General features: G+C 33.4%; 1 protein-coding gene across 3 annotated transcripts in view; it reads left to right on the forward strand.

Moving 5' to 3' along the window:
• Window positions 1-25,675, forward strand: part of FSTL5 (follistatin like 5) — a 789,672-nt gene that overhangs the window by 699,515 nt on the left and 64,482 nt on the right. For all 3 annotated transcript variants that reach the window (XM_058720999.1, XM_058721001.1, XM_058721000.1), the window contains exon 13: window positions 10,041-10,190. In XM_058720999.1, coding sequence (XP_058576982.1) covers window positions 10,041-10,190 — 150 coding nt within the window. The remainder of the gene's footprint in view (window positions 1-10,040; window positions 10,191-25,675) is intronic.

The following is a 25,675-nucleotide window of genomic DNA, read 5'->3' on the forward strand; positions in this document are numbered from 1 at the left end:
ACTAAAAAAAAGAAAAGAGAGAGAGATGAACATTTAAAGAAGGAAAGGACACCTTAGAACCTTAGATTGTTTTTGATATGCCATCTCATTTAAATTGTTTAGCTCTTTCCTTAAAAGTTTAACTTCGATTCATCTATATCCTGTGGACTTTAACGATAAGAAATAACTTAATGTCTTCCATTTTAATAGAAGAATTTCAAAGCATTAAGGTAAATAATCCAAACTGATGCATTTACAATGTCTTCTAAAAACCAGCAATTTTATTTTGACAGATTGCACTTCTTCATGCTCCTATCATATTACTTAAAGCATTTATAGATTTTGAAATAAATAATACCTGTGAAGTGGATAATCAGGAAGGCAAAGGAAATGAACTCCTTAATTTGTACTGACGTTAAAAAAATGTAAGTTTAGTTTTGGGAGCTGTGTTTTAAAGGGACATTAACAAATTTTTTTTAACATTGGAAGGACTTTTATGTAAAGTTTAGGAGAGAATATATTGCTTCAAAATGGAAAAACTAAATCAAATGATGGAAAGCTATAAGGAGACAGATCTATGCTCTCAAGCCAAAATTTAAAAGTGTACATTATAAAGAAGCCTCCCTTTTTTCTAAATTAAAAAGAAAGAAAGAAAGAAAGAAAGAAAGAAAGAAAGAAAGAAAGAAAGAAAAATACTAGATATCCAGCTGTCAGAAAAATTGTAAAATTGTAGAATGGAAATGTGTATATTTGGCATTTAAACAAATGTTTTATTCATCTTTTTAATAATGAATCTACTAATCAGTAGTTGGAAAGGACCATTTGAACAAGTACTCTCTATTTCCACTTAAAGAAACTCAAGTACAGAGGCGCCTGGGTGGCTCACTTGGTTAAGTGTCTGACTTCAGTTCAGGTCATGATCTCAATTTGTGGGTTCAAGCCCTGTGTCAGGCTCTGTACTGACAGCGTAGCCTGCTTTAGATTCTGTGTCTCCCTCTCTCTCTCTGCTCCTCCCCCACTCACATTCTGTCTCACTCTCAGAAATAAAATACAAACATTGAAACTTTTTTTTAACAAAAAAAATTAAAAGAAAAGAAATTATAAAATGTATTTGAAAGAAGTAAGCCCCATTTCCCATGATATTCATTAGTGTTCATAATGATGTCACTGTTATAATGAGTTTTTCATTATTTTAAAGAAAAGTTTACACACTATAGCCCAGCTTGGTTGCTTTAATTCATTCTTTCTTTTCTTGTTTTTTCTTTTCTTGTTTTTCTTTTCCTTTCCTCCCTCTTCCCTTCTCTCCTCTCCTTTCCTCTCCTCTCCTCTCTTCTATTCTCTTTCTGGTCACTTAACTTCATGTGTTATCTGGTAAGGAAAAAAAAATTGTTAATCTTATTTTTTTCCCTCTAGCTCACCATTTACTAATTGTGCATTGTAAAACAAAGTCAGGAAAAACTATTATTGCTCCTATACAAATCAAAACTTCATTATGTTAGGGAACAAAATTCAACATAACTAATAATTTAATTTCAACTACCCCCACTACTATTTAATCAAACTATCCACCATAAAACATATTGGCCCATATAATTTATACTTTCTGATATTGATCATAATTGTTCAATTTCTTTAGTGCTTGATATCAGCTTTTGATTCAACTTTTTTGCCAAACTCTATTTACTGGTTCTTCAAGCTAACTTTAAACCTTCAGTTTTTATATTTAATTTGGTCTCCCATTATTCAAATTTATGCCTTTCCCAACAGACATTAAGTTCCTGCCCCTGGGATTCTCAGTGCCTACTGGCATCTGGACCAAGCCCTAGCCAGGATTTCAGTTCTTTTACAAGAACAAAGAGAAGCAAGACACAAACCATCTAGTTCTACATTTACAAAAGGTCTACAGTTTTCTTCTCTTATGAAGGCATTTGAGGTTTAATACTTAAAAAAAATTTTTTTTTGATTAGTGATTTTTACCTAATGCAATATGTTTATAAACTGGGTAAAATATTTTCCATTTAAGCAGAATAGAAATAATTCAGAAAACTTTGGATTTTTTTTCTTTTTTGAAAACAGTTGACAAGATTTTAATTTCATGTCTTCAACCTACAGATGAAATGTGACAGGTGAAGTGATTTGCTCAATGTCACAGAACTTCCAAATGATAAAGGGAAAAAAATCTCTTGAATAATTCTATCTATGCATCAACTATTCCATACTTAAAGTAACTCTCTGAAATTCTTAAATATTCACAGTGACTTCTCTCCAAACACTATGAAAAAGTGAAAAAAAATTGTATGCAAAATATGTAGACTATTTTAGTTTCATGAAATATAACCCATGGGAAATTTTCTATATGAAAATAGCAGGTAACATTATGGATCGCTTAACCTTTTCAAGCATTATTTTATTTAATGTACATAATAATCCTATGTGATACATAATATTGTTATACCACTGAGATAAACAAGGGCCAAGAAGAATATTTACACAGTTAATATGAGTGTATTACCTCTAGGTCTGGTTGACCTCAAAGTCAAAACCTCTCTAATTCACTGTCTCTAAAGAGATACTGATTCTCAATTTATAACTGTAATGTTATCAGCTTCATTTTTATTGTAACACTAAAAAACATAAATACATCTTTTTTATATTAAAAGAAAGGATGGAAATTTTTGTAATGTGGTCTTTGTACTTTTAATCAAAATCATGCTATATGACAGTTTTCTAAGGCCAAATTAAGGCAAATGACCTCCTACATTTCTCTGACTACCTGTGCTTTGACTAGTATGAGCTAGACTGTTTATGACACTTTAATAAATGAAATGGCAAATAGAATTAGATAAATTGAATATACATAATTATAGAAAAAGTTGTATTGCTCAGGTTATAAATAGTGATTTCAATTAAAAATTGATAAAAGTACTTAAACTTCATGGCCTTTCTTTTTAAAAAGAGGTCCAACAGGGAGATAACCATTGATATTAATTTAAATTAATACATTTTTGTAAGATCACTTTTTTTAATATCACTAAGCAAGATCAACAGAATACATTATATTCAGTGTATTAAAAAAAAGCTTAACCTTGATTCTAGATATTTTCATGTTATGAAAACTATCCTAGGAATCCCAACCTAAACAGTACAAAAGAACCTTTGTTTCATTTGTCTTGATTCATGATAAACTGAACAAATCTTCATTGGAAATAATTATTTACAGTCTATTGATAAAGTGAACACTATTTTTTCAAGTATTTTATTATTCACTTTTCTATATATCTCAGTTGACTCAGATGATGACAGTCGGGATTTAAAAAAAAGCTCAAATCAATGCTTCTTAAACTATTTGTGGGGGGAAAGAATCACTTTGATTTTTGCTCAATTTTTCTTTTTTTCTTTTTTTTTTTAACCAGTAGGTATTTTTCATCCCAAGAAATCCCCCAGGCAACTTTGACACACGCAGACTGGTCTAAATTCTGTTTAAAGAGATAAGTCTAATAGTCATATGAGCACATGGCTATTATGGCAATGCCAAATTGCTGCAAAAGATTCCAAATATATTTTAAACATATATTTACTGAAGAAATATTGTATCTTTGCTATTATGTTTGGAAAATGTAAAAATATAGGAATAGCAAAGGCTAACATTTCAATTAAGATGATAGTACATGGTTATATGCCAAACTATGTGATACAAAATATAAAATCTATGGAAGTTGAGACAAGAAGGAAATCAGTAAGACCCATAGTAGTTAGGGATAAGTTCACTGGAAATATTAGAAATATGACTGCCAAATGTAGATTGAAAAGAATTTGATTAATACAAGGTATGGTGTGCTTTTTAGTAGCTATGGAAAATCATTGGTGTTTATGAAGTTTTGGTGAGAATATTCTAGCTAGGGAACAGACTGTTTATTGCAGGTAAATGAAGATTACAGTTACACATTTTCAGTAAGATTTTTTAAATTTCTTTCTTTCTTTTTTTTTTTCTATTTGCAAGGTCCTTCAACTCCCCACAATTCTTAAACTGCCAGGGGAGGCAACTCTCTTGCCAGTCTTAGGAACATGACTGGTAGAGAAGCAGAAAAATTAAACAATGCAGAACTACTAAAATCAATTTATTTTTAATAACTAGTGACCACATCAGCAAGAGAACCAGGTCTGCAATATATCTATAAATTTTCAAACTTAAATGCTACATGTTGATCAAAACGTCAAATTCTCTTTCTCTCATTCTTTGACTTAATATAAAATTCTAGTAGTTCAGTACTTACCTAAGAGTGTCTGTATACCACCCTTGGGTGAATCCAATGCCTAAATTTGGTATATCCATCTTAGATCACCTTATATGTTACATGCTTATTTCTGCCTTTTTAATAATATTTTATTATAATATAATATAATGCCAGTTTATTTTATTTTATTTTTTTTTTTTTAATTTTTTTTTCAACGTTTTTTATTTATTTTTGGGACAGAGAGAGACAGAGCACGAACGGGGGAGGGGCAGAGAGAGAGGGAGACACAGAATCGGAAACAGGCCCCAGGCTCCGAGCCATCAGCCCAGAGCCCGACGCGGGGCTCGAACCCACAGACCGCGAGATCGTGACCCGGCTGAAGTCGGACGCCTAACCGACTGCGCCACCCAGGCGCCCCTATGCCAGTTTATTTTTATTCACAGCTCTGTATATTACATGACGCCTTTATAATCCAAATTATGCAAAAGATCAGATATTTACTTTTCTGTATATCTCAGAGAATTCTAACCTATTTGTATTTAATTAGCTTGCCTTTCGTGTTTTGTTTCCTTTGCTCCTAGGCCTGACATTCCTTAGATTATTGTCTACTTTTAAACAAGATATTTTACATATCAACTATACTCACATTTGTATGCGGGCCTACACATGATTATTATTGTTAATTTTACTCTGTTATTTTGCTACTCAATAGTCTTTATTTTATAAAATTACTTAGTTTTTTAAAGTTTCCAAATATAAAACAAACCTTATTATCTATCTCTAGATGGAAAATGTTTATCTTTCTATACCATCTGTGTATTTCTCCTTCTCTATCATATATCTCCCTATCTTATCATCTATCTGTAATTTACCTAAGTGTGTTCATGTATGTGTATTTCACCCTTTTTACTTTCTATTTAGTTTTGAATCACCTTTAATATAGTACACATTTTTTTATTATTGTGGCGGTATTTCAAGTTGTTCATTTAACAGATTTTTTTTTCTGTAAAAGACTGATAATAGAAGTCCTGGTGGTTGGCAAGGCCACAGATTAATTTCTTTGTGTCATCTGACCATAATTACAATAAAGCAATAAGAATGAATGCACTCTGAGAAGAATTTAATGTAAAGGAAATAAAGCAGAAAACCAAGGTCCGAGGCTTACCTTTTCCGAAATCATAATTAAGGAGCATAAGATAAAGAAGTCACTATAGACAGAACTTAATAGGATTTAAACAATAACTAAGATAGGGTTATATCCAAGAATGAGATCAACAACATTTTATTCTACAGAGGTTCAGATAGTAAATATCTTAGGCTTTCCAGTCCACATGATCTTTTTGTCTGCTATTGCATGAAAACAGTCATAGACAATATTTAAATAAATGGACGTGGCTGTGTTCTAATAAACCTTTATGCAAATTTGAATCTCATATAATGTTTACATGTCACAAAATAGTATTCTTCTTTTATTGTCATCCAATGAAAAATGCAAAAAAATGTTCTTAGCTGTTGGGCCACACACCAGAGTAGGAAATGGTATGAATTTGGGCAGTCCCTATCAAAATAACACCAGCATTCTTCACAGAGCTAGAACAAACAATCTTAAAATTTGTATGGAACCAGAAAAGACCCTGAATAGACAAAACAATCTTGAAAAAGAAAACCAAAGCTGGAGCATCACAATCCTGGATTTCAAGCGGTATTACAAAGCTGTAATCATCAAGACAGTATGGTACTGGCGTAGAAACAGACACTCAGATTAATGGAACAGAATAGAGAACCCAGAAATGGACCCACAAATGTATGGCCAACTAATCTGTGACAAAGCAGGAAAGAATATCCATTGGAATAAAGACAGTCTCTTCAGCAAATGGTGCTGGGAAAACTGGACAGCAACATGTAGAAAAAAATGAACCTGGATCACTTTCTTATACCATACACAAAAATAAACTCAAAATGGATGAAATACCTAAATGTAAAACAGGAAGCCATCAAAATCCTCGAGGAGAAAGCAGGCAAAAACCTCTTTGACCTTGCTGCAGCAACTTCTGACTCAACACATTTCTGGAGGCAAGGGAAACAAAAGCAAAAATGAACTATTGGGACCTCATCAAAATAAAAAGCTTCTGCACAGTGAAGGAAACAATCAGCAAAACTAAAGGCAACTGACAGAATGGGAGAAGATATTTGCAAATGACAAATCAGATAAAGGGTTAGTATGCAAAATCTATAAAGAACTTATCAAACTCAACACCCAAAAAACAAATAATCCAGTGAAGAAATGGGCAAAGGCATGAATATACACTTCTCCAAAGGAGACATCCAGATGGCCAACCGACACATGAAAAAATGCTCAACATCATTCATCGTCAGAGAAATACAAATCAAAACCACAATATCACTTCACACCTGTCAGAATGGCTACAATTAACAGATGTTGGCGAGGATGCGGAGAAAGAGGATCTCTTTTGCGCTGCTGATAGGAATGCAAACTGTTGCAGCCACTCTGAAAAACAGTATGGAGATTCCTCAAAAAATTAAAAATAGAAGTACTCTGTGACTCAGCAATTGCACTACCAAGTATTTATCCAAGGGATATGGGTGTGCTGTTTTGAAGAGGCACATGCACCCCAATGTTTATAGCAGTACTATCAACAGTAGCCAAAGTATGGAAAGACTCCAAACATCCATCGACAGATAAGTAAAGAAGATGTGGTATATATGCAAACAATAGAGTATTACTCAGCAATCAAAAAGAATGAACTCTTGCCATTTGCAAATACATGGATGGAACTAGAGGGTATTATGCTAAGCAAAATTAGTCAAAAACAAATACCATATGACTTCACTCATGAGAAATTTAAGATACAAAACAGATGAACATAGGGAAGGGAAGAAAAATAATATAAAAACAGGGAGAGGGACAAAGCATAAGAGACTTAAATATAGCGAACAAACAGTGGGTTGCTGGAGGAGCTGTGAGAGTGAGGATGGGCTAAATGGGTAAGGGGCATTAAGGAATCTACTCCTGAAAAAATGTTTTTGCCGATCTTCGCCTTACTTGAATGAAAGAACATTTTAGGAAGAATCAGTGTCTGAATAGCCAAATGCATCAGAATTTATGAGCAATCTGAGAGCAGGTGTTCTCTTCTATTCATGATTTTGTTTCCAAACATAGTTTTGTACAATATCTCTCACATAATATGAACTCAATAAATGCTTCCCAATAAAAAGTAAAGAATAATGATTGGAAATTCTGAGGCCACTGGTGATCTTTCCTCTTTTTAAAGAGCTAGGATGATGAAAACCTGTCTGAAGTATGAACAATTTATATTGAAAGATCAAGAAATGGAAGTAAATTTCGAGACAGCTTGTTCAGTGTCTGAAGAGAATTGGATGGATGATTGGAAGGGAAAGATGATGAAATCCAATTAATGTTTTCTTATTCTTTGCTTCTTAAATTACAGAGAATGTTCATGCTTGAATACTTAGAGACATAGCTAAAATTTCAAATGAAATATAGGGCAGATCTTTCTGAAGGCAAAAGACAGGTAGACAAATCTATGATTGGAGAGAAGGATGAGAGGAGGGGATAATGACAGACACTTGCTGAGTTGGATGCAAGGAAAATGGAGGTGCTTATGACAAATAACATTTGTCCTTGCCATAAATAATGGAAGGCATGTTGAGAGGGGGTGTATGAGGAAGAAGAGGAAGGAGAGGTGGGAATTTAGAAATTTGAGGAAAATGTGTTTTTAATAGAGAGTCAATACAATAAATAAAAATGCCAAAGTATAGAAAACAAATGCATATATCCATCTATTTGACCTACTTATGTTTAGAAGTCAGGTATCATCAGCACTGTTTTAATTGTTAAATCCAAACTTTCATCATCACTAGAAACATGTCTTGTTTGCCTTTAAAGTTTTGGAAGAGAATAATGCATAGACAGGAATTGTGTATTATTAAATGTCAAAATGACCCAAAGGGAAATAGATAAGTTCTAATTATGGATTATGAATTGTCTTTTTATTATTGATGCTCATCCTTATTAGTTCTAATATCTTATTAATTCCTTTTACTCTAAATGGTGGTATACATTTCTATAAAAAGTGATTTAATTAAACTTCTCAATATAATTCCTGACAATTTCCCTAATCCGTATGTATTATCTTAATTTTATTTTGCATCTTTGTTTTTTTTTTTTTTTGAGGTTTTCTTTTACCTCATTCAATGCCTAAGGCATGTGAAAAAAAACATTCCTCTAAAATTCCTATCCCCAGAAATAAATATTAATCTATGTGATCTGAAAAAATAAGAGTGTCGTTGCAAAATGGGACCTAATAGACTCTCATCAGAAATAATGGCATAAAGTGAAGCAAGGAAAACTCAGGGTGGCTGTCAGGAAACTTTTAATGGCTTTGTAAAAATGATTGCGAGGCTGGTCAGGGACATCTTATGGGGACAGCATACAAATAGGAAATAATTCCCAGCAGAGCAGTTTATTTTACTGTTGAATAGTTCTGTAGAAAACAAAAGGGTGGAAATTGCTCCTGGTTCAGCAGTTGTTCCGCTAACAGTGATGTGTCAGGTCACTCACACTTCCTATTATTCTGGCAGATTTTCTTGGTAGCTTTTACACAACAGCAAAGAATTTGTAAACAATTTCCCAAATTCAGAGCCTTTCATCAATCTTAGATCCCACTTTCTTCCCACATCTTCATGCTTCTCAAGTACTTACTTTATATAGTGCTTGATTCTCACAAAATAGGTTCCTGTCAAAGATATTTAATATGCTTCTGAAGAAGCATGTTTGGCATAGAAAATAATGTTTCTATTCAAATTCATTTGATGAATGAAACTATAGTGGGCATGTGCTGAGGACAGATTTCTGCCTTCAGGTTTGTGATGCCCACTTAAGGGTATCATGGACATGATTCAGGATGAACCCACTGGTAATCATTTTAGAATGACTGCGGTACATTCTATATAATGAAGTTAATTTCATACCTCCAGAACTACCAGAAGCATATATAGGATTTTTTTTTTTTTTTTAGGTTATGTTCTGCAAGCCTGGAACAACCTGTATTGGTTTTGTTTGTTTGTTTTTACTTTTTATTTTATTTTTTAAAATCACTCTCATTATATATTCTTGGTGATTTGGCCATACCTGGAAACTTCTGGACTGAATCCTAAAGCTTCTGGACTGAATCTTAAAATCTTAAAAACTAGATCTTAAAATCTAGTGGAACTGCCAGATCCTCCCGCAATCAGATCTGAAGTTCTCTAAAGAACAAAAACAGCAGACCACATATTGACCTTCTCATTCCACAGTGCTATGGAATCATTTCCAGTGGATTTGGAGGCTTTTGAAAAGACCATGGAGATGCCATGGGGGCAGCCACAGATGCTGTGATAACCTTTAACTATACTTTGGTGTGGCATTTAATGTCTGGTAAAGAAGCTTAGGAGTGGGAGGCTTGAGAGAAAACATTGAATTTATTATCTATATCTGAAGTTACTGAGTTATGAATTAGGTAGTAACAAATGAAAGGCCAATGTCCTATTAGAAATAAGTAATTAAGGGCTTGATGAAATTTATATTAGAGGGTCATTCACATTGATTTATTTATACATTTAATGAGCTTAAATGTGCACTATGTATTGTTTTATTTAACAGACAACTTTATCTCTCTGTGTATGTTTATATTTAACATTTGATGTTGAAAGTAGTAAAGCATCAAACATTAATTTTGCTCCTAATATGTCATACCCATGTTATAATTTAAAATATTCATTTTTCCACTATTTTCTAAATTATAGGATGAAGTATGTCCCAAAGCTGAAGGAGATGAAATTCAGAGGTGTGTGTGGGCCTCAGCTGTTAATGTCAAAGACAAGTTCATTTATGTTGCACAGCCAACTTTGGACAGAGTCCTTATCGTTGATGTGCAGTCCCAAAAAGTTGTTCAGGTATGCATGATCCCTGCTTTTTAAGGTGATCTTTAAAAAAAATGTCCTTTTATGTAATTCTTCACCAGGTAACTTGTACATTGCCATTTGATTGTCTTTGGTAACTTGTTTCATTAATTGGATAACTGGGAACTGTATGCATTTTCTGCAAAGTCTCCTCTCATTCTGCTGCTTGAACTTAATGAATTTAGAAAATAATTAATTTTTCTTATTTTCAGAAATTTGATTCCATAAACACATCATAATACTAACATGACTAGTTCCACAAAAATGAACCTAAGAATTGCTTATTCTGTTTAGAGCAAGAAGAATTCAAATTAGAGGCTAATTAAGGTATTCCTAGTTACTATTCCAGAAACACTATTATCTCTTTATTTTATTCTTAACAAAAGCCAAAATAATAGTAGACTTTATTAAATAATAGTAGTGTAGTAGGTTTTAGTATAGTAGTAAAACAAGTCAATAGGTGGATAGGTCAATGACAGAGAAAAAAATCCTAATAAAAATTATCATGATCATGGTTACAAAAAAACCATTCTGGTTTGAGTCCCCAAACGTTTCATGCTCTGCTCCATCCAAAGTTGTTTAACCTAGGCAATCTGTTTGTACTCCACTGCACAACAGCAAACGGGTTGTACTGGATTTGCTTCTAGGTAGTTTGGTTCCAGTGACAGGGCCCTTGACTCATGATCTATTGCTTGACAGCTCAGAGGACACAAACTTAAAACAGTTTTATTAGGTATATCTAATAACAGATTAATAATTATACATATCTCATAAAGTTATATTTAGAATTAACTCAACTGGGCAGCCTGGGTGGCTGGCTAATGTCATGATATCACAGTTTGTGAATTCAAGCCCAGCGTCGGGCTCTGTGCTGACAGTTCAGAACCTGGGGCCTGCTTTGGATTCTGTGTCTCCCTCTCTCTGGCCCTCCCTGGTCGTGCTCTGTCTTTCTGTCTCTCAGAAATAAATAAACATTAAAAATAAAAAAAAATAAACAAAAGAATTAACTCTATATGTTAATTCTTTTAATTAAGAATTAAATTCTTAATTTAATTAAGCAGATCTTGGCATATAGAAGTGCTTTATACCTGTTCATTATCAAAGTTTCTGAGAGACACTGTAACCTAACCATTCCTTATATTTAAAGACTTTTTTTTGCATTGATATTGGTTTGAAATTGAATATTGAAGTAGCTATTAGTCCCTCTAATGATTCCTGACTAGAACCACAAAAAGTGGTAATAAGTCCAAAGTTAGGGCTTTTCGTTCTAAGAATCCTGAACAGCTTCACATGAATTTATCTAATCACCCACCCACCCATCATCCATCCATCCATTCATGCTGTACATATTGATTGCCTACTATGAGATATTTTTGGTATTACAAGTAAAAGAATGAAAAGTGTTTCTATTGAAAAACTCTGGTTAGGGCTACAAATTTACAGTGGACAATTAGTATAATGGTTTAATTTCTAATAAGATAATGACTGGTATAATCATGAGAAAAAGGATGCATAACTGTTCTGGTAGAAAACCTATCTAAGGCCTTCAGAGTTACATGATTCTCATATATATAACCAATCTAATGGTTCAGTACCTATTATGAGAATATATATCTTTCTGTATATTTCGCCGCTTATGCTTCTGTCTTTGAGACTGCTGGATTTTGAGCAGGTTCATTTTATCTTGATTTCAGCTGTAACAGAGGCCATCAAATTATAGGCGTTCAGTATGGGATTATTTACATTCTAAAGCTAGCAGGTTAATGGGGGCACCTGGGTGGCTCAGTCCGTTAAGCCTCCAGCCTCAGCTCAGGTCATGATCTCAAAGCTTGTGAGTTTGAGCCCCACATCGGGCTCTGTGCTGACAGCTTGGAGCCTGCTTCGGATTCTGTATCTCCCTCTTTTTCTGTCCCTCCCTGGCTCACGTTCTGTCTCTCTCAAATAAATAAATGTTAAAAAAAATTAAAGCTAGCAGGTTAAAATTAGAAGTATGTTTCAGAAATAATCAAACTGGTCTTTAAATTCAGTCTTCCAACTATAAACCTACACTGACTAAATATGTATTACCTACTAGATCCTCAAAAGTGAGAAAAACTGACATCACTTATCTTCATATAATCACTATCTTCAGACAGCAATGTAAAATTTTAAATTAATAGAAAATATTGATAATGAAATGTTAATGCAATGGTAAAAGTCACATAAATTATATTATTTTTCATAGTGCCTATAATTACAATGAAATATGAGAATGTAAAAGATATTATATAATACTGAATTATTAAAAATAATATTATGATATATCATGATTGTGGAGATTTTTCAGACAAGAATCTAACATTTACATTTTTATAGGTTAGAAAATTGGGCCCCATCCAAATGAGTCCTCCTTATGATCTTGTTACTAAAATAATAATACTTTATTACTCCTTTTGGCCATTATTCAAAGATAATCATTATGTGTATTTCTGCCACCATAAATAAGTATTGACTGATTTGAAGTATGACATAAGTGGAAATATATAGTTCCATTATTTGTATCTGACTACTTTGCTGTACATTATAATCATAAGATCATTTCATTTAAACATAGCTGTAGTGTGATTCTTTTTTTGCTGTAGGGACATTGATTATAGTTAATTATCATTGTCGATTCTGCATTTGAAAGTTCACCAAATTCATTTAGAACCAAAAAATCAATGCTCATGGTGCTTTTGTGGTCATTCAGGGACATGCACAGAGTGGTGAAAAATTCGTCACCCAACATATATATTTCTAGCAAAGATTGAACTTGAAGAGACTCTGCCTTCTTGTTTCAGCTTTTATACTGTAAACAAGTCTTCTTTCCATGGTCTATTGAGTACCATGTGTTTTGCATTTTTGTGGTTTTGTGGGCAATTTTCCACTTAAAATGACTCCTAAGCATAGTGTTGAAATGCCCGTGTAAGAATGCTGTGATGTGCCCAATGGTAAGCTTCATTTAGCCATGAGTTGTAGTACACTTTGACCATGCGTTCAATGTTAATTAATGAACAATATATATTAAGTAAAGTGTCTTTGAACAGAAACACACATGAAATAAATTTTTTTTTTTAATTTTTTTTTCAACGTTTTTTATTTATTTTTGGGACAGAGAGAGACAGAGCATGAACGGGGGAGGGGCAGAGAGAGAGGGAGACACAGAATCGGAAACAGGCTCCAGGCTCCGAGCCATCAGCCCAGAGCCTGACGCGGGGCTCGAACTCACGGATGGCGAGATCGTGACCTGGCTGAAGTCGGACGCTTAACCGACTGCGCCACCCAGGCGCCCACACATGAAATAAATTTAAGTATTGATTAGTTGATGAAAACCTTTTGACCAGAGGCCCTTAGGAATTGAAGTATGTATTTCCCCTAGGAACAGTAGGTTATTATTCAGAAATTCAGTGTTTATGGTAACTTTATGGAAACAATTACCAATAATAATGAAATCAAATGCATCTTAATATACCAGACGTTATTTATCCATTAACAGTAGAAAGCATAAATTAAAGAAGGAGGTTCCAGAAAGGAGGTAATATTTTTCAAAATGGGAGTGAAAAAAAGAAAAAAAAAAAAGAGGAAACAGTATTTAGGTCAAAATGAGTGACAATAACTGAGCATTTACTATACTATAATAAAGAATATTTTATATATATGTGTACACATATACACTGCGTATTATTTTTATTTTATAATTTATAAAATAAAATATAGTAAGCCTTCAGATTTAGAAAGGACAATGAAATCTAAATGGAAAAAAATAAATATCAAAGAAGAATCTTAAAATGGCAGATGAATTACTATGAGAACAGCAGCAATTTTCTCAATAGCAATAATGGACACCAAATGAAAGAGAAACATTATTAAAGGGCTTAGTGGAAATAAAATATATTCTAATATTATAATATGATCAGGGAAAAATAATTTTGAAACCAGAGCATTATTTATTGTGTCAGAGACACAAAAACAGATATTATCACCAAGATAAACTTAAATAGAACTGAAACTGTTTGCTTCAGGAATAAGGAAAATTAACTGATCAGTAAGTTTGATATGATAGTAAGCAAGCAGTTTGGTAAATATATGATATATTAAAATACTAACTTTCAGTAATAATTAGGATATCCTCTTAGTTTAAGATTTAAATGTTTAGGGACACCTGGTTGGCTCACTCGGTTAAGCGTCTGACTTCAGCTCAGGTCATGATGTCATGGTCTCTGAGTTTGAGCCCCAAGTCATCCAGCTCTGTGCTGACAACTCAGAGCCTGCTTCGATTTCTGTGTCTCCCTCTCTGTCTGCCCCTCCCCCACTCACACTCTGTCTCTCTCTGTCTCTCAAAAATAAATTAAAACGTTAAGGAAAAAATTTTTTGAAAAAAAAAGATTGAAATGTTTAAAAGATTGAAAACACAAGACAAAAACAGTGATATGAGTGTTTAAGTACTGTACATAATACGTAAACAGGGAAAGGGATGATTTGTTTGCAATATTTTAAGATTTTTTGTATTATTTTGGAATGGGAATAACTAATTATCCATACATATATTATGTATGCTTATTAATGTTACAAGAACTTATCTTTCAATATTGTGTCTGTCTATTAAAAAATAAAAGGCAATGAAAAACTTACAAATAAATACACTGGGAGAAAAAATAAATAAGAAATACAAATAATAAGGATGGAAAATCCCAAATAAATAGAAACAAGTTTAAACAAAATGATAGGATAAAACTGAATACATTTATTTTTTGAGGAACTTTCATACTGTTTTCTACAGTGCACAAGAGTTCCTTTTTCTCCCCATCCTCTTCAATACTCATTGTTTCTTGCTTTCTTGATTTTAGCCATTTTAAGGTGATATCTTAGAAAATATTATGTAGATTCCTCAAAAAATTAAAAAATAGACATATCATATGATCCAATAATTCCACTATTGGGTATTTCCCCAGGAAATATGAAAACACTAACTCAAAAAGATATACTCCTATGTTTATTGCAGCATTTTTTACAATAACAAAGGCATGGAAGCAACCTAAGTGCCCATTGATAGGAATGGATAAGGTAAATGTGATACACAATGTAATATTACACAGCCATAAGAAAGGATGATATCATGTCATTTGAGACAACATGGATGGACCTAGAGGGTATTATGCTAAGTGAAATAAGTCAGACTGTGAAAAACAAATATACTATATGTGTTCACTCATACATGGAATCTAAAAAAAAAATAAACAAACTGCAGAATCATACTATAAATATAGAGAGCAGACTGATAATAGCCAAAGAGGTGGAGGGTGGAGGGTTGGGCAAAATACATGAAGGGGAGAGGGAGATATGGGCTTCCAGTTATAGAATGAGCGAGTCACAGGGATAAAATACAAAGCAGAAGGGATACAGTCAGTGATACTGGAATAGCAATGTAATGGGACTATATTTACAGTAGCTACATTTATAGTAAACATAGCATAATGTATAAACTTGTAAAATAACTAAGCTGAAACTTAGTGTAATAATGTGTGTCAGCTATACTCACGTATTAAAAAATAATAAAATAAATAGAAATTTAAAAAAATATGTTCACGATAACTAACTGAGGATGGACTAATGTAACTCAATGAAAAACAAAAAAGAGAACTGTCAGCCTGAATAATGAAAATCTAGCCATATGCACATTATGAGATAAGAGATAAAAGAAAAATTGACGTGTAAGGACAGTGCAGATGGTGCAGGAAGTATGCTAAAAAAATCAAAAAAGCTCATATAGCTACATTGACATCAGATTTTAAAGGAACTTTAAGGCAACAAAGTATTAAGTTAAAGAAAGTTACTTGATAACGATAAAAGGTTTACTTTATTAAGAAAATATAAGACTAAAAACATACATGATTGCTTACAATTTTGTAAAGTGATTATTGCCATACTGCTAGTAGAGATTGACATATGATCAAAGTAAGAAGAATTTGATAAATCTATACTTGACCAATCAACAAAATCAACACTATATGTGAATTGAACAACAGTATTACTATGCTTGAACAGATGTATGTGTTGGGCTTTGCATCCAGCAATGATTAATATATACATCATCACTAAACATTTTATCATATCTTTGTCCATTAGGGCCATTACAACAGCATACAACAGACTGTGTAGATTGTAAACAATAGAAGTTTATTTCTCACAGTTCTGAGTCTGGAAAGTCCAAGATGAAGGTGTCAGCATGGTTGTGATCTGGTGAGGATTTTCTTGCTGGTTCATAGTTAGTGCCATCTCACTGTGTCCTCGCATGGTAGAAGGGGCGAGGAATCTCTGTAGGATCTTTTTTTTTTTTTTTAATTTTTTTTTTTAACGTTTATTTATTTTTGAGACAGAGAGAGACAGAGCATGAACAGGGGAGGGGCAGAGAGAGAGAGAAGGAGATACAGAATCAGAAGCAGGCTCCAGGCTCTGAGCCATCAGCCCAGAACCCGATGCGGGGCTCGAACTCATGGACCGTGAGATCGTGACCTGAGCCGAAGTCGGATGCTTAACCGACTGAGCCACCCAGGCGCCCCTCTTTAGGATGTTTCTTTAAAAGCACTAATTCCATAATCTCCATGCTCATGAGCTAATCACTTCCCAAAGGCCCACTTCCTGATACTATCATCTTTGAGAGTTAAGATTTTAACATATGCATTCTGAGGGAGAAACAAACACTCAGACCATAGCATTTAGTGAAAATGACCACATGGTAGGCTACACATTAAGTCTCAAGAAATAGAAATGAAACTATTTCATACTGATTTTCTGACACAATGTTAAGCTATTAACAGTACCAAAGTAAATTTAAAATATTAATATCAATATCAAGTAATATTGATAACCATAAATAAATATGTTGAATCCAAGTAAGACTATGATTTGAGGTTATTTTTTTCCTTAATTAAAAAAATTAATAATAGCTAAAAATAAAACATTTAACCAGATAGTTTTAGAATTTAGCTAAAGAAAATCAGAATAATCTTTATGAAAGAAGGAAAATATAAAGACAAATATATACAGTAAAACCTTGGTTTGCGAGCATAATTTGTTCTGGAAACATGCTTGTAATCCAAAGCACTTGTATATCAAAGCGAATTTCAAGAACCATTGGCTCATTTGTGATCATGTGATTTTTGGTGCCATGTACTACTTGTATTGCAAGACATAATTAGCTTATCAAGTTAAAATTTATAAGAAATGTTTCTAATCTTGCAGAACACTCACAGAACAAGTTACTGGCAATCCAAACTTTTCCTGTATATATAAATACACAAAGGAATTAATGTATAAAAGACAAAAACTGATTTATTAAAAAAAAGACTAAGTAAAAGTAAACTCTGGGAATTTTGGCAAAGAATAAGGACAAAAGTCACGATTAACACTATTAGAGTTGAATAAAAGAATATATAACCACAATCCTAGCAGAGAATAAAAGAAACTAAGAAAGTATTAAAGTAGTAAATGCTAAAAACAATGTGGGAAGGAACAAATTAAAGTGAAAATATGTTAGAAACATGTAACCCAAAAAAGAATAAAAAGGAATATTAATTTAAGAGCTTTAAAACAAAACAACACAAAATATTCTGTCCCAACTGGGTTTAGAGGTGAAAGTTGACTTGGTGGCTGGCTTTCTGTTTTATCTACTCTTCCTCCTCTGGGGATAGTCTCTGTATATTCTCATACTTTCTACTATCAAAGACAAATCTTAACCTTCTCTTGATGCATTTTGCCCCACACACCATTTATCAGCCTTATTGCCTCACTTTCTACAGCTGCCTTCTATTTGGAGGACAGTAGGAACCAAGAAAAACGTACCAGATATGTTCCTATTGTAGGAAAAAAATGTAAGAACTTAATATTTGGAGCAAAAAGGCTGAGGCAGTAGAGTGTCATGGGGTTTCCCACACAATTCTGTCAAGGTGTATGATGAAGTTGAATGTTGCCTTTCCATCAATAAAAAGAAATGGTTTTGAATTATAGGGGCTACCAAATACCTCACTGGAAAGAAGGAACGTGAAGTAGCAAGTGTAATGATTTGGGTCATTCTGCAACAATTTGTTCTATAGAAATTTAGACATCACTGTAGTTTTAAAATGAAAATTTCCATACTGAGTGCACTCAGTCTAGTATTCTTTCTGATAGAAATATTTATTGAAACCTATGGTTGACTGGTTGACTGTAAATATCAACTTAAAATTTTAGATATATACATAAAAGATTGCTTTCCTTTTAAATATAGAAGTTAGAATCTTCTTTTTTTAAATTTAATTTTATTTATTTTGAGAGAGAGAGCATAAGCTGGGGAGGGACAGAGAGGGGGAGAAGGAGAAAGAGAGAGAGAGGAGAGAGAGAGAGAGAGAGAGAGAGAGAGAGAGAGAGAGAGAGAGAGAATTCCAATAGGCCCCTTACTGTCAGCACAGAGCCCGAGGTGGAGCTCTATCCCACAAAACATGAGATCATGACCTGAGAAAAGTCAAGAGTCGGATGCTTGACTGAGCCACCCAGGGGCCCCAAAAGTTAGAATTTCCAATTTTTTAATTTGTCTAAGCTCTTTTTTTCAAAACCATGTATAATTTCAGCCTGTGAACTCTTTAGATAATGAGTTCCATACATCTACTACCTGCTGGGTGAAAGAACACATCCTTATATTTGTCTTAACAATACCTTACAGTATGTAAATTTTAGTCTTCAAAAGTACATGCTTAAAGGTGAATTATAAATATCCTAGTGATTCTATTTTTGTACTTGAAAACACTTCATCTCTTAGAATTATAAATTCCCTCAAGGTTTTCCCAATTTGAAAACAACATGATAGATCTTACAGACTTCAATATTGAACCCTCTGTTTTATAAATTAATAACCCAAGTAGTTCAAGTTTTAAAACTACTTAAAGAAAAAAAAAACATTTCTAGCTACTTGAAAGATTAAATTAAAAAAAAAAACTTTATGATTTAAAGCTGTATTTATATCCAAATACAGGGCACACTCAAAGTCAACTGCAAAGCACAAAGTTAATTTTATAAAAAGTAAAGCACCCCTTTCTCATTCTGACCACTTTTCTCAACTGAGCCTAGATTTGAAGTGAGTCTTTTTTATATCCAAGTAAAGTTATACTTCCTGATTGAGTGCTGTAGCTGTTTATTTCTTTCTTTCAAACCTGAGTATATTATACAGCTAAGAATATTATAACAGAAAGTTAGTTCATCTTCTCCCAAACATGATAAAAAACACCATAGAATTTTCCATAGTGTGGATATATAAATGGAACAGTGAAGTCCCAAATCAATCTTAAAAAAAAGAAAAGAGAAGAAAAATAGCACTACTCTTATTTAAGTTTAATCTTTTGAGCTTTCTTTTTCAATCTAATTAAAGTAGATCCCTAGTGTTTTACACTGACTTTATCTAAGAAATCATATTTCTGACTTTTGCTTTTGCCTGAAAACACCTGCAAAAGACTGTGTGGATTGGTATTAAATGTGTATTTTAGATTAAAAATCTAAACATTTTGAACAGGTTTGTTACATTTTATTATTAAAATGACAAATATTTTCTTGACAACGTAAGATTTTATAAAGCCCATGATAAAATATTATCATTGGAGTCTATTTGTTTTCAGTGGATGCAACAATATCATTTGTATCAACAGCTTAAAAAGTAAAAGGTCACAATTTTTTAATGGAGTCTATAACGTTGGTGTTGCTTTAAACATCAAATGTGTTTTTATAAGAACACATGAAATTTTTATAAGAGTGGCATACAGATGATATTTGGCTGTAAAAGAGATTGACTTGTAACCAACTGACCTCATTTTGTCTTCTGTGGAGCAAAATCAGGTTTTGCTTGGATGCAAAAGTGGCTTGTGACACCTCGGGAGTATTCTTAAGTGTCATCAGCAGTCTCCTCTAGCCATTAGCACATTATCTTGAGAATCGACATCATTAGTTTAAATTAGGTTCACTTAATTAGCCAGCTGCTACTCTCCTTGTCAGACTGATAAACAAGCTGTGCTTCACTGTTCCTGCATGTCAAGACTCAACCCCAAGTTTTGTGTATCTTCGTTGGTATTAACAGTATTTCACCCTTACAAAATAAGCCATCTTTATAGAAGTTGATGCAACTGGCCATGACCAGTATAGCAAGTATTTTAATTTTTTAATGTTTATTTATTTTTGAGAGAGACAGTGAGACTCAGTGCGAGGAGGGGAAGGACAGAGAGAGGGAGACACAGAGTCTGAAGCAGGCTCCAGGATCTGAGCTGTTAGCACAGATCTCTTCATGGGTGTTGAACTCATGAACCATAAGATCATGACCTGAGCTGAAGTCGGATGCTTAACTGACTGAGCCACCTAGACGCCCAATATAGCATGTATTTTAGATTTTTTATATTTGCCTCACCCCCTCAAGAAATACTGATAAATTTATATAACGGTAGGTATGTTGGAATTATGAAGGAGTTAACATTTGTAGATTGACATAGAGAAAAAACAAAACAAAACCTTATAGTGTAAATTATATCCTTAAACAATGTTTTAAAATATTAAAGAAAAAAAATTTATCAATATCTTTACAAAGGTACAAATAAAACCTTTTTATTATTACACTATATAGTATATTTTAAGAAAGTAATAGGATACTGGGGCGCCTGGGTGGCTCAGTTGGTTGAGCCTCCAACTTCGGCTCAGGTCATGATTTCACGGCTTGTGGGTTCGAGCCCCGCATTGGGCTCTGTGCTGACAGCTCTAAGCCTGGAACCTGCTTCGGATTCTATGTCTCCCTCTCTCTCTGCCCCTAACCCACTGGCATTCTGTCTCTTTCTCTCTCAAAAATAAATAAACATTATAAAAGAAACGAAAAAAAAGAAAGTAATAGGGTAAGAAGTTAATTGAACATAATATAACACTCTGAAAACGGTACTTATATGGAAAATTAAGAAATATGGATTCTCAGACCTGAATACCTAGGTCACTACTATTAATTAGTTATGGTAACAATATATTGTAATTTTTAAGATATTTCTGAAAATGAAAATTTTTGGAAGTAGGATTATGGTTTAATTATCTGAATATCACCAGGCCAAGCAAAGGATACTGTGTGCAGAAAATCATAGTGTTTATTATATGGGAGAAAAATTTCCAATCTGCAGTATCAGAACCTTTAATTTAAACAAAGTCTTATGCAGGGCACCTGGGTGACTCATCTGGTTATGTGTCTGACTTTGGCTCAGGTCATGATTTCTTGGTTCTTGGGTCTGAGCCCTCATCAGGCTATATGCTGACAGCTCAGAGCCTGGAGCCTGCTTCAGATTCTGTGTCTCCCTCTCTCTCTCTGCCCCTCCCTTGCTCATGCTCTGCCTCTCCCTGTCTCTCAAAAATAAATAAACATTAAAAAAATTTTTAAACAAAGTCTTATGGAATCATTCAATAGATCTAAACTGCTTCCCTTTGTTCTATTATGGTCAGGATTTCAATGACCTGCTACAAATAAAAATCTCATTTCCATAGGCTTCTCCAGGCAAAGTTTGAAAGCAATTTTCCTAGTAAAATAATATCAGTAATTAAAACAAATTTATACAAAGTAATAAATGAGCATTCTATATACGTTAGCTGTGAGGTGAAAGATGAATACATATACATTTTTTTTTCCCAGTCACATATTCTTGAACGTTTGTTATTCAATTTATATCATGTTTTTTTTCTTGGTAAATGGTTAGTAGCTGCAGAAAAAAAAAAAAAACCTATATACACCAAAGGTCTCCAAAGTGGAGTGGGTGCAGCATAAAGGAATGAAAATGACAAATTGTGAGAAGGAGATACTAGGATGTCTTTTTTCTTAAAAAAAAACATATTACATTTTATAAACATTTAATACACGGAACAATGTGGGAAGCTTGAATTCATCTGTATTTTGAATAGTGATGTAATGCACATTAAACATGACGGCATTTGGAGAGGAATGTGGGAGTTTTACAATAAGGAGGGATCAATAGTGGTACTTTAGTTCATTTTTATCTGTACAAAGGGGATAATGATACTGCATACCTCATCACAAAGACTATTACAGAGATTAAAAGAAATTGTATTTGTAAAACATTTTTAAAAACCTTGTTTATAATAAGCATAGCACAGAGTATAATTGTCTTTCTTAAATAAAAAAATAATAATGATAGTAATAAGTTTTGGAATGTTCCTTAATTTTGCAATTTTGTTTCCCCAATTAAGTAGATTTAGAAGTCCATTAATTGTATGTTGAGTACTGCTATTTACAAGGTATTGTTCTAAGTGCATAGGTGATATTATTGACTTACACAAACACAAACAATCTGCTTTCTAGCAACCTAGAATCCATTGGATGAAAACAGAAATGAAAGATGGGAATATTAAAATGTAAATTGCATAATGTATGCTGAGGTAGTAAGTCCTTTAGAAAAGGTAAAATGGTAGTGCAAGGCCACGTGGGATTGGACAAGCTAAGGATGAGGGGATGTGCACAAAGTGAAGGCTGCTAACAGTATTCAGCAGGGTGGTCAGACTGGCCTCCCTGAGAAGGCGAGTTCTGAACAAAGGAGGTGTTGAGGAAGCAGACACTGGGCTATCTGTGGATAAGTTCAGGGGAAAAGCCCTCCAAAAGACAGACATGTGGAGAGCATGTTGGATGAATGGCAGGAGGCCAAGAGCACCTTGATTGGAGGAGTAGGTGAAGGAGTCAGAGAAAGAAGAGGGAAGTGGCAGGTCAGCTAGGGCCTGGTAGTCATTCGAAGAACTTTTGGCTTTACTCTGAGGGAAAGGAAAAGACACTGTGGTGTTTAGAGCAGATTATTGTCAAGATCTGTCTAATGCTTACAAAATAAACAAACAAACCAAAGCATCCTGACAAATCTGTTGAGAAAGTTGGTGAGTATAAAGTTAGATGTTAGAAACCATGTGATGAGGGTCAAGAGGATAGAGTCTGTTCTTGTCGGTAGCAGGGGAGATGCTCCAGAGATCAGTATTTAAAAGGCAGATGGAATCCTGCTCCGGAGAATGAGAGGCATGGGAGAGAGAGGGCAGAAAAGGATAACAGAAAATTTACAATCCTTTTTATAAAATGTGGAGAAACATTTAAAATATTTTATAACACCGAAGTTTACAGGTTTAATTATGGAAGAAAAAAATTAAGTACCAAATATAGTGTCTTTCTCTTTTATAGAGGCTAATGGTCTAAACTTAACCTTTAAAGTAATTTCCAGAGTATACAAGCAGGTATTTTGTGAAATACAATACAATACGTGCAATTTAGTCCTTTCAAAAGCTGACAATATAAGTAAGAAAAATAACAATTTTTTGGCTGAAAATTGGGTATGGCAAGATTAGCCTGAAGATGGTTGTTTGGAAATATTTCTGTCATTGTTACATGAATTTGTTACTGAAAACCATGTAAATGTTCCCTCTGTGAAATGTGTTATATCTGCACACTTGAAATGTTGTAAACATATTTTTATCTCCTAGAGTTAAACATTTTCCAAATAAAGTATGTCAGATGTACTTTTCTTCATTTTGATCCACATATCTTTTTTAGTTCTGGTGAGCTTTTATAACCAAATCCCAAAATAAATTGAAGAGAATTGAATACCAAAACTTTGAAATCCTGAAAGGCAAAATGTTCAAAAATTTGGAAGAGCATTGAGCAGATATTTTTCTAACTCTGAAGCTGTTTTGAAAATTGATTGATATTTTTCTCCTTCAAATATGTATAGCTTAATTTACTTGAAGGCAATTATTCATGGACTGCTTTTTGACGTCTCCTGAAACATATTCTCCTAAGTCTCTGTCTTCCCATATAAAATAGTCTCTGTCTTCCCATTTATAAAAATACTCATACTTAAAAGCTCAATCAAAGTATCACCTCATGCCCCTATCCTTCATCCTGCTTTTTACTCCTTCCCCTGAGCTTTCATGGCATTTGGTTCTTATTTTTATTTTTTTGCCACATCTAGTTATTTTAAGTTCTTTCATCCTCTTGTCTACAAATTCTTTCAGGACAAAGACTGTGTTTATTTACTTGCTCTTCCAGGTCTCAGATTCTTCATTTGCTAAATAAGGGTACTATATCTCTAACTTTAAAATATTATGATGCTAATTGTCATGAAAATACCTCTAGTTTGGTTAGCTTTTCTGATAGTAGTAGTATTTCCATGGCATACCCTAAGTACTTTATATTTACTACCTTACCAAAATATTCAGAACAACCCTTTGAAGTAGGTGTGATTATTGTCTCCATTTTATCAGAGAGGAAACTGAAACACAGAAAAGCTTAGTAACCTCCTAAGGTACTATTATTTTTCTAACTTAAGTGAGGAGGCTAAAACTTGCAGTTAGCTTCAGAATGCATGCTCATAAGCATGGGGTACTACTGCCTCTCACTGATTCTTGGCTTCGTTTGCACTGTCTATACAGATAATACTGCATGTATTTGGGTCTGTGGGTTTCCTTCCACCTTTCATAAAAGAAAAAAAACAAAAATAAAAACAAAAAACAAAACCAACAAATAAACAAACAAAAAAAAAACACAAAGAATGTTTCCTATACATGAGGCATAAATAGAAGTACACCATATCCACATACGCACTGTCAGGAATTAAACTATCAGTTAAGAAGGATGATCTTTCATGTGCAAGGAGGTTGCCACATGGGGATAAACACAGACTATCAAATCTCAGCTCTTCTGATCACCTGCTAGATGACTACTGGTAAGACCGAGTCTCCATTTCTTATCCTGTTTTATGTGGATATTAACATAACCCATGGACTGAACCTTATGAGAGCTGGCAAAATGGAAATTTTCATTTAAATTGTTCCTTAATATTTAAAGTTACCTAAACATCTTTGATCTTTGTTTAACTGTGTCTTAACAGTTGAAAAATAAAGAGCCTTTTCTTAATGTTGCTTTTGTTGTTGTATTGAACTATTTTATCTTTACATTGTAGATTATTCCATTTTAAGCTGCATGCAAAACAGGGTAACGTTATAATCACACATAGATCAAATTTTACAAATAATACAATATTACGATATGAAAAACAAAAGAATCTTATTGCTTTGTTATTAGCGTAATGATTAATGATGGCACTTTTGCTGTATATGCAATGAAATTGTCAATGAGGACATGAAGAATTTAAATGAAACATCTGGCATTCACTTGATTACAATGAACAAAATACCAGACTATTTCTTAAGTAAAAAAGCCATTTAATTATCCCAAATAACATCAAGTCTAGAGACAGTTATTCTAGGTTTGTGTAGCAACTCAAGGTTGTTATGGAGAATTCAGTCTCCTTTCATTTATCTCTTGCCAAATCCTCTAAGTGTTGCTTGGGTTTTTCTTCTTAAGCTTATTGTTTCATGGCCTCAAAATGACTTTGGAAATTAAGGTTTACTGTTCTCATATGAGATCATCC

Source organism: Neofelis nebulosa, chromosome 3, assembly GCF_028018385.1.
Source record: "Neofelis nebulosa isolate mNeoNeb1 chromosome 3, mNeoNeb1.pri, whole genome shotgun sequence".
Lineage (NCBI taxonomy): Eukaryota > Metazoa > Chordata > Mammalia > Carnivora > Felidae > Neofelis > Neofelis nebulosa.